The sequence below is a fragment of the Cibotium barometz genome, chromosome 25, assembly GCF_041138505.1.
Source record: "Cibotium barometz isolate CiBa-2024 chromosome 25, ASM4113850v1, whole genome shotgun sequence".
NCBI lineage: Eukaryota > Viridiplantae > Streptophyta > Polypodiopsida > Cyatheales > Cibotiaceae > Cibotium > Cibotium barometz.
Window position 1 is genome coordinate 48,668,115 of NC_141070.1, and position 9,820 is coordinate 48,677,934.

At 42.1% G+C, this 9,820-nt stretch overlaps 2 protein-coding genes across 2 annotated transcripts; both read right to left on the reverse strand.

Annotated features, from left to right (window-relative positions):
- Nucleotides 1-3,379: 3,379 nt before the first annotated feature.
- On the reverse strand, nt 3,380-4,057 carry LOC147624665 (uncharacterized). The gene is made up of 3 exons (XM_086819860.1): nt 3,984-4,057; nt 3,654-3,894; nt 3,380-3,567 (listed from the first exon to the last, which is right to left on the reverse strand). The coding sequence occupies exons 1-3, from the start codon at nt 4,055-4,057 to the stop codon at nt 3,562-3,564; spliced, it is 321 nt and encodes a 106-aa protein (XP_086675986.1). The 3' UTR covers nt 3,380-3,561.
- Nucleotides 4,058-5,614: 1,557 nt separating this feature from the next.
- Nucleotides 5,615-6,956, reverse strand: LOC147624666 (uncharacterized). Its single transcript, XM_086819862.1, has 3 exons — nt 6,457-6,956; nt 6,281-6,386; nt 5,615-6,191 (listed from the first exon to the last, which is right to left on the reverse strand). The coding sequence occupies exons 1-3, from the start codon at nt 6,770-6,772 to the stop codon at nt 5,615-5,617; spliced, it is 999 nt and encodes a 332-aa protein (XP_086675988.1). The 5' UTR covers nt 6,773-6,956.
- Between the last annotated feature and the right edge of the window lie 2,864 nt (nt 6,957-9,820).

The following is a 9,820-nucleotide window of genomic DNA, read 5'->3' on the forward strand; positions in this document are numbered from 1 at the left end:
GCCACATATGGGATAATAGCATTGACTCCCTGACTCCCTGGTTGAGCATTGGGCATCATGGAATGGTACATCGCACAACCATTCCATGATAAGTCACACAACCAACCAAATAGGGTACTCCCTTCATATTGTGATATGTCCATGCAAAACAATCCTTATATTCCTTGAACAGCATGATCAATTCTTGCTCTCTTGGTTAGGGGTAAAATGCCTTGCCACAAAAACTAGATTTGGATCCTCCCCTTCATATGTAAGATCTACCTCCTTGACCTCCACCATTCATCCTCATAAACCCCTTTAGTTCCTTCTGATGACGGATCTCGCTTTACCCACTCAAACACCACTTTACAATCATCAATTGTGAAAGTTTTGGAGTGTTCAGGTGTTACATGTAAGTCCTTTTTGGTGACTTTTGGTCATCAATTGTGAAAGTTTTGAAGTGTTCAGTTGCTACATGTAAGTCCTTTTCGGCTTCATGCTCGGCTCAAGCGGCCTCTTTGTTTCTTCTACCTCGCTTAAATTTGTAAATTTTAGGCGTAGGGATAGGTTCTATTGAAGCAAGTTCTGTAGGTGGCGGGTGACAATAGATGATACAATGTAGTTCCTCATGGTAGTTTTCTACAAACATCCCAGGCACCCATATATTGTAGGCAATTGAGTTGTTTGTTCTTTCAAGAGTCTATGGTGCCTGTTGTTGATGGTATAACACTTTTTCTTCAGCCTTTGTTACATTGGTCTTCTTGTTTTGCATTCTTGCATGGTAATCCTTTTCAATTTGTCCTCCAAGGCTTCAACTCTTGCTTTGTCTGGTCACCAATTTAGTTCATATTCTTCCCCATTTGGTGTTTTTGATTCGGGAATTTAATGGTTGACATCATATGTAGAGGAAGTATGTTGGGAAGGTCAACTCCATCAGACATCACATAAGGTATCTCGCATATCGACCCCAGGTCTTGGTCTAGTCCAAGGTCTTGGACATAAGGGGAGTTAGATTATGCATATATCTCCTATTTACAGGTTTTGCACTAGTGCATAGGGACCCCATTGGTGAAGTCACTGAAATCAGATAATCTTGTAATTGGATCATGGCCTGGAGCCAGGTGTGTGTGGTCCTGCGTCTAGATCCACTCTTGGTTTCTCCCCATTTAGTTTCAGGTAGACATGATTTTTTGACCAATCATATACCATTTTAGCTTCTTACACAAATGGTCGGCCTATAATCATCGCGTTTGAGTGTGGCCCATGAAAGTTCATCACTGTAAAGGTGTGATACAAGATGTGGTCTAGTACTTTTATCTTGATGTTTAGTAAGATCCCTAGAGGTCTTGACATTGTGCCATCCATTTTCACTACTATGTCAGGGACTTCCATTTTTGGGCTAGCCATTTTTTCCCAACATCTTTTGGTGACTTCCATTTTTGGGCTAGCCATTTTTCCCAATATCTTTTGGTGATGATACTAACTCCGGCTTCACCCATCATCTATTTCAGAGAACTCATTGGAGAAGTATTCTTCCCCTCCATTTGACCTTAGGCACTTCACATGCTTTCCTATTTGTTTTTTAGCCCATCACTCTGAAATTCTAAAAATGAGTGAACACTTCACTCTTCTCCTTCATAAAATACACCCACACTTTCCTTGTGTGATCATCAATGAATGTTACGTAGTACCTCTGCAGAGCAGCCACCCATAGACATAGTCTTTGCATGACCCCATACATCTGAATGCACAACATCTAGTATATTCCTGCTGCTCACATTTCTGTCATGTGGAAATACATGCTTTTTTGCATTCCAAATTGACATGCTTTACATACTTTCTGCATACCTTCAACTTTAAACTTAGGTAGCCCTGTCACAATTTCTTTAGTCTGCATAGACTTCATTCTCTGCACATTTACATGCCTAATTCTCTTATGCCAAATGTATGTACCAGCAACAACTTCTGAACCATTTACAAACATTGCAGCACTCACTTCAGGCATATTTACATTCAATGTAAACATTCTGCCCACTCTATTGCCTTTTGTAACCAACCTGCACTTATCTTTAAAGTCTTCTATATAATAGCCATCAGGGTTAAAACGAACTTGCAAACCCTGCTTAATCATCTAGCCAACAGAAACTAGATTATTTGTAATTTTTGAAACATGAAGTACATTTGCTAGTTACTTCACCTTATCATCCCGCATGGACAATGGTACATCCCCAACATGGGCAATCGGACATCCCCAACATGGGCAATCGGATGAGCAGTGTCATGTCCTGTTTCAACAAAACCTAGTCTTTCAAGACTCTTCATTTCCTTGAACCACTCACCATGACTTGTCATGTGGTTTGAAGCACTTGAATCAACATACCATACATCATCCATACATGCTGCTACATTATTTCCAGACACAACATTAACTACATATTGCATAACAAACAACCTCTCATTAACTACATATTGCATAACAAACAACCTCTCATTATCCTCATTATTTCTGCTAGAGGATGCATAGTTGTTTTCATGCTTTTTCCATTTTACATGTCACTCTGCTGCTTATAGCAATCTGCTTGCATATGTCTAGGCTTACCACAGTAAAAACACCGTCATGTATCATTATGCTACGTTTGCCAATTACCACAACCTCTTTCACTCCCCTTGCCTCTAAACTGGCCTCTTCCACCTCTGTGTTGTTTTTGTGAATCCTAGGACTGTTGGTGCTGCTGACTAAAAGATCCCTGCTCCCTTCGCGCAATGAAATCTGGGGTGCTAGCAGCGGAAGTAGCACTTCTTGCATAGGACAGAGCCTCTCACTTGGGGCCTTGCCCACCCCCACGGATATCCGGACAAGAGACTAATCGCTCGGTTCTTCCAAAATCGAACCCGGAAAAGCTTCCCTTGCCCACAGCAGACATAGGCAATTCCTCCAGGATATTTTATTCTAACGTAGTGGGTGCGTCTATTTAGCGAGCCAAGAGCAGTGAGCACAGAGCAGTGAGTAGAAATAAAGTCCTTGTGAAAGTGAGCAAGTAGGGGCATGGTATGATGTTAAGCGAGCATGTAATGTTAAAGAGAAGAATGAAACCATAGTGCAACTCTATAATGAATAGAACAAAGAAGACTAAAAAAGTTTAAAAATGACTATTGCAAATAAAGCATTTTCAAATGAATGGTGCGGATATAAAAAATCACTACAAAACTCATACTACTTGGCTCGCTAAAAAGACGTTGAATTGGTCATTGAGCTACTAATAGAAACAAACTATTGTTTGCAACCACATGGAAACCACAGCAACCAGAGAGCATAGAAATCAAGCCATTAAGATGCACATCAATTTTAATAGCCATACCACTGACACAACAATATAATACTCTTTAGAAACCATAACCATAGGATTTAAAAATTTTATAATCCAAATAAAAATTGTCCAACAATCAGCTACATGCTATTGTAAAAAACATTCAGAAGCATAACATCCATCAAAACATTACTTCCAATAGTCCCAAAAAAATGATTGTCTCAATTAAAAAAAAGACTATCTCTAATGGCATTCTGATGTAGACATGTGATCCTCATAACTGCAAGAGACACAAAGAAAAGAAAATAAGCTTTATCAATACAAAATTATTCTCTACTAACATATTTATCTTTTCAACATGCATACCTTTGCTGAGTATGGTTCTAACAGGTGATCATAGATCCGCTCATCCTTGTCTAACATTATGACATTGCGATCCATAAATGCTGCCACTAGCCCAAGAGTTCCAGTGCCAGCAAACAAATCCAAAATCGTGTCCCCAGGACGACTGAAGACGGAGACGATGTATTTGCTAAGCCGCTGACCTCTCTGACAACCGCCCTGCCATGGTCTACCCTTTCTCTTCACCAGATCCTCCGATGGCACTCTTGAAAACGCACACAAACCATTAACCATATGCCATAAAGATCACCGAAAATCATTTTAAATTCTATCTTGATTTGAATGCATACATACATGTCAAAGATAAGATCTTGCCCTACATCAAGATCATCACCTAGTGCCAAATCCCTTAGTTGATCCCCATGCATCACAAAGCTTGTAGCAGGAGATGTTGAGCGAACAAAAACAGCCAATATTAGACAAGTGACCGATAAGCAAAGACACATTGGTTGTTCATGCATTTTCACCTTAAATGGGACAAAGAAGATTTGAACAAATGACAGCCCCAAAGAGAACAACACCAATACCTGGGTAGTAATCATTTGCCCCATCTTCTTCCCAATAGGTGGAGTACACCTCACAACCTGTCTATGATAAATGCCAAACCCAACGCTCTGTGCAACCTGCTCAATGGTCACTCCTTCTTCCATAGTGTAAAGGCATGTAAAGAAGCCTCGATCCGAGAGACAAGAATCAACAACTTTAAAAGTAGAGTCATACATGCCATCCCCAATCTTATTCCAATATGGAACCTTGTTTGCAACACAACCTCCAATGATGATATTTGAGGGGAAGTCTGCAAATATCAACTCCACACAGTAATCGGACCCTCTACTCTTGACATTCCCTACTGTGCAAATAACATTCATGGCATCAAGAACTTGCTTTCCCAATGAGGATGCATCCTCCATGTTCACAAACGTAGCTGCAAGGTCCTCAATACTGACATTGAAGGCATAAATGGTTCCTATAGACAGGTTTTTGACATTTAACACACATAGTCTCAAGTCAAAACAATCGGATCACGATAGAGATGAGGTAGGAAGCTCACATACCTGGAGCTTGCAATGTCTTGGTTATGATGTCAGTTGGTTGTATCCCGCCTGCACTACTATTGGATGTCTGTTGTTGACTCTGCTCCCTATTTGCTTCCATTGCTCGATTCACCTCCAATGCACGATTCACTATTTCCCTCCCTAAATTCACTGGCAATGACTTACGAAAAGAAGCCGATGCAATCGATGTTGCATGTGATGTGGATGTGGCCTCATTATGATCAATTTGCTGGCTACGAAGCTCCAATATAGACTTATGTTGGCGATACAGATCAAGCTCCTCCTCAGGCACATGGTTTCTTTCAAGGTCCAACCACCACGGGCAGAAACGAGACTCTATGCTTGACATGGCCTGTTCAATGACAAACATGGGTAAACACAACTCACCCTCAATATGAACATGTTTCTCAATCATGGATTCAAAATGACAAATTCAATCACTTACTCTTCCAAGCTTCAAATCGGCATACATATAAGATTGATTGTCAACACAAAGCCACACACTAGCGAGAGGGGGTAAAATATCCAATTGGTGCTCCTCAATTTCAGAAAGCAACCATCTGCAAGCCAAAGCACAAATGATAAAACAACACACAGAAAGAAGCATGCATGTTTTTTAACAAGGAATATTTGGGTTATGTTGGAGGAAAACCTATAAACGACTCGCCGTGCAGCACTTTGTAGGCCTGGTTGATGGTCAATATCATGGCTAAATTTTATGCCTCCTTCGTGCACTTTGAAAGCCCTTTTGAAGTACTTTCTTCTGCATAGAACAACAAAAGAGGTGAATCGGCTCTCACCTGGCAACCTGACTCGATCGGCATTTTTAATATCATTTTGGATTCTCAAACCCAGCTCCGTGATCTGAAGCTAGTAGGAGTACATATGCAGCCATTCCCTAACCTTTGTCTTATCATTTGGCATACCCTCAAGTGATCGCACTGCAGCCTGAGAGTTGTCCAATAGCTTGACAATGTGAGCCTTATCTGTATCTCTGATGCAAGCAGAACCTATCATATTGAGCTTTTCCTCTGTGGCCACATGATTGCTTGACGCGTGCCATGGGAGGGAGAGCACTGCACACCAAAAGGCCTCACCGTTGGAGGGATCAGCAATCCTTGCATATTTTGATGTTTTTCCTCTGTAGAGAACTTCTACCTTTCGAGTCACATTCTCCCTAGCAGACTCGGCAAGTGGTCCATTTGATGCCTCATCAATTTTTTGCTCCATCTCATCCTTGAACAAGAGCCAAGTCATAATCTGGATTGGCAAATGAAGCCAACTAGGCCTTCCTCTGGCAGATGCACTCTGCATCTCTCTCTCAACCCATAGCTTGTCCTCATTGTCCAAATGTGCCATGAGAGTTGTTAGGTCGGACTCTCCCAATCTTCTTAGTTGAAATAGACGATCACCAAATGTGGTTGGCACAAATGCATAATCATGCGTCCTACAAAACAAAGAAGAAATATGTTAATATTCTTGAGTACAAACAACTTACTTGACATAGAAGGAGACTCTGATAACAAATTAACTTACTTGTTCAACCTGGACAATGAAAACAAAAGCTCACCCACATCCCTCCGCTCGAACACATAAAATTTACAGAGAACACAACAATGCATGGACAAATCCCCTTGAAATCCTGTAATAGAACACAAAATTAGGAAGGACAAAGAAGCATAAGAAACTATAACATCCCAATGAGAACTCACCTGTAGAAATGCAGTCCATCCAAGCATTGTGTCGATTATTACCATCAAGAATATGCACCATTTTTCGGCTCAAGTACGGACCCCACTCGGGGTCAAGTGCAAGAGTTTCCTCAAATTGTTGATTCACAGTCCTCCAATGCTCATCCCAAGATTCCTCCCTCTCTTGTGTCAATGGTGTCTCCTCCCCTTCCAAGTCCATAATTGATACTGTGAAAGCTCCCATGCTCTCAATGTACCCACCTAGTTTTTTGAAGCTTCGAGTAAGAGATTTATCTGTTGAGGGAGAAACCTTTCGGATTGCCTCCGTCTGGATCATCCTACAGAGAGGAACACGTGGAGGTGGAGACCTAAATTTGACTCCTATCCTATCTAAAAAGGCTTGTGGAGTAGATGTCTCTAGAATCTTCCCAAAAATATCAACCTTATTTTTTTTCTGCTTGCTTCCTTCAGTTTGGGTTGTGACAACTGTTTCTTCTTGATCCTCTAGTGGATGTGTGTTCTCTTCCCCCTCTATCTCTTGTTACCATATTATAGTAGTGATGTGTGTGAACACACTTAGGACCGCCGGGGCACTTTTTCCCTCATTAGGAGGTTTTTTCCCCCGTGCATTGTATATACGCCCATTATCTTCTAGGGCTTGTAATCTTTCATTTTTGGCACTCATAATACACTACTGTGTTGTGCTCAAGCTTCCTCATCTTCTTGAAGTTGTGTGTGCATTCCTGCAACCCTAATTCCAACAATTGGTATCAGAGCAGGCTTCCTCCTCCCGGGCAGCATCACCGGCACCTGCCGCTTCATCTCCTCCGATTGCGACGAGGTTTCACGAGCGTCTGCAGGTTAGTATATGCCGTGGGAAAGCCCGTAGGGCTTGGTCATTTCAGAATTTTGATCTTAGGTCATTTCGCCCTCCGTTTTTGCATTCCAAGTACTGCGCAGGCAAAATCGTCCTACTATGCAGATTTTCTGTCAGGATTAAAATCTGCAGGACAGGTGCCCATTCGTCTGTTTTGGGCTGTGCTACATAGCACAGGTCGATTTTATACAGGTTTTCCTCTTACAGACAGCATTTACATCTAGTAGTACAGTCATTGGCCATGGCTGACAACAATGATGTATTCCGCATGTTGGCTGCTGAGGATAAGTTGGATGGCACCAACTATCCATTGTGGGCATATATGATGCGACATGTATTGGTAGCAAAGGGGTTATGGAACATTGTGCAGGGTATTGATGCACGTCCTATTGTGGCTGGGAATGCTGCAAACACATCAGAAACAGGTACTGTTGATGATGGTGCAGGCACAAGTGCTGTAGCAGCTGTTCGAGAACCACCACTTTCAGCAGAGCAGATTCGTTAGGATGGTAGAGATGCGCAGGCTCATGCCTTGATTGCGCTGTCTGTCAAACGTACCATTATCCCACATATTCGCTCCTGCAGGACTTCTAAGGATGCTTGGGATGTACTTGCCACATTGTATCAGGCAAGAAATGAGGCTCGTGTTGCTTATCTCCGAAAACAGTTGGAGAGTGAGCATATGAACGAAGGTGATTCTATGGATAGCTTTTTGACAAAGATCAAGGATTTCAAAGAGCAGCTCATTTCTGCAGATGAAATCCTGTCAGACAGTTCACTTGTGCAGACTGTTTTGAATGGTCTACCAGATTCTTATCAGGGTTTTGCTTCCACTCTTCGCTTGATGATGAAAGGCAATCCCAATGCCTTATCATTTGAGGAGTTAGTTTCTGTTTTGCTGCAAGAAGACCAGTCAAGGCAAAACAGGAATATTATGCGTGTCGCAGATCAAGCTTTCGTTGCTAGTCAGAGAAGCGGGAAAGGTAAAGCTGGCTTTTCTTCTAGTAAGCAGAAATCTGCAAATGCTGCGCAACCAAAGAAGGAAGACAAAGATGAGAAGAAGGGTGACAAACAGAAGACATTTTGCAAGTACTGTAAGGGAAATGATCATGTCATCAAAGCGTGTCCTAAGCTGGCTGCGAAAGAGGCTAAGAAGAAAGAGGCTGGTATGGCTGTTGTTGCAGATGCCTCTCCTTCTAGCAATGAATCTGCTAATGTTGTGCTAGATACAGAATGGGCATTCAATGCGCAGTGCAGTTATGACCCATCTTTGCATGACACATGTATGTCTGCAGTAGATTCAGATGTATGGTACTTTGACAGTGGTGCCACTAAGCATATCACCTCGCAGCGCAGTTTATTCACTTTCCTTGAGTCTGCTCCCACAGGGAATACTGTCACTTGTGCCAATAACTCCTCTTATCCCGTTAAAGGAGTTGGACAGATTGTGCTGAATGTTGCAAATGGCAACACCTTTACACTTTTTGATGCATTGTATGTGCCAGGGATCAAAAAGAATCTGCTGTCAGTCTCCGCATTTGCCAAAACAGGTTTGGTTGTAAAATTTGTGGATGACAGATGTACTGTTCATGATCTCTCTTGTGGTGACATCATTGTAGCATCTGGTTCACTATGTCGAGGGCTGTATAAGCTCAATATGGATGGCAAATGTGTAGAGGATTCAGCATGTGCTATTATGGATACGCAGGCTATTTCAAATGCAAAACTGTGGCATGCACGTTTTGGTCATCTGAATTTTGCAAGTTTGCTGCGCCTGCAGAAATCTGAAATGGTGTCTTCTTTGCCTAAGCTTGAGGCACCTGTCAAGCATGTTTGTGAGGGCTGCATATTGGGTAAAATGCAGCATGCTTCCTTTCCCAAAGATGGATCAGTGAGAGCTGAACGCAGATTGCAGCTTGTTCACAGTGATGTTTGTGGTCCCATGCAAACTCCATCATTTGGAAACTACCTTTACTTCGTGACTTTCATTGATGATTTTACCAGGCATGCATGGGTATATCCTTTGAAGGCAAAGTCCGAAGTGTTTTTGTGCTTCAAACAGTTTTTGGTTATGGCTGAAAATGTGTCAGAAAGTAAGATGGGCACCCTCCGTTCAGATCGAGGGGGGGAGTATATGTCTTCAGAATTTAATGCATTTCTGGCTGAGCGTGGGATAAAACACCAATGTACAGTGCCGTATACACCACAGCAAAATGGTGTGGCTGAGAGAAAAAACAGGTCTCTCATGGAAATGGCAAGATGTATGGTTAAGAGTCAAAGTCTACCACATGGTTTTTGGCTTGAGGCTGTCATGTGTGCCACTTATGTACTAAACAGGTGTCCCACCAAAGCATTACAGGTTGTCACTCCATATGAGGCTTGGCATGGCCGCAAGCCATCTGTTGGCCATTTACGTGTTTTTGGTTGCCTGGCATATGCATTAGTGCCTGTGCAACATCGCAGAAAATTGGATGACAAAGCTGTCAAATGTATTTTTGTTGGATATAG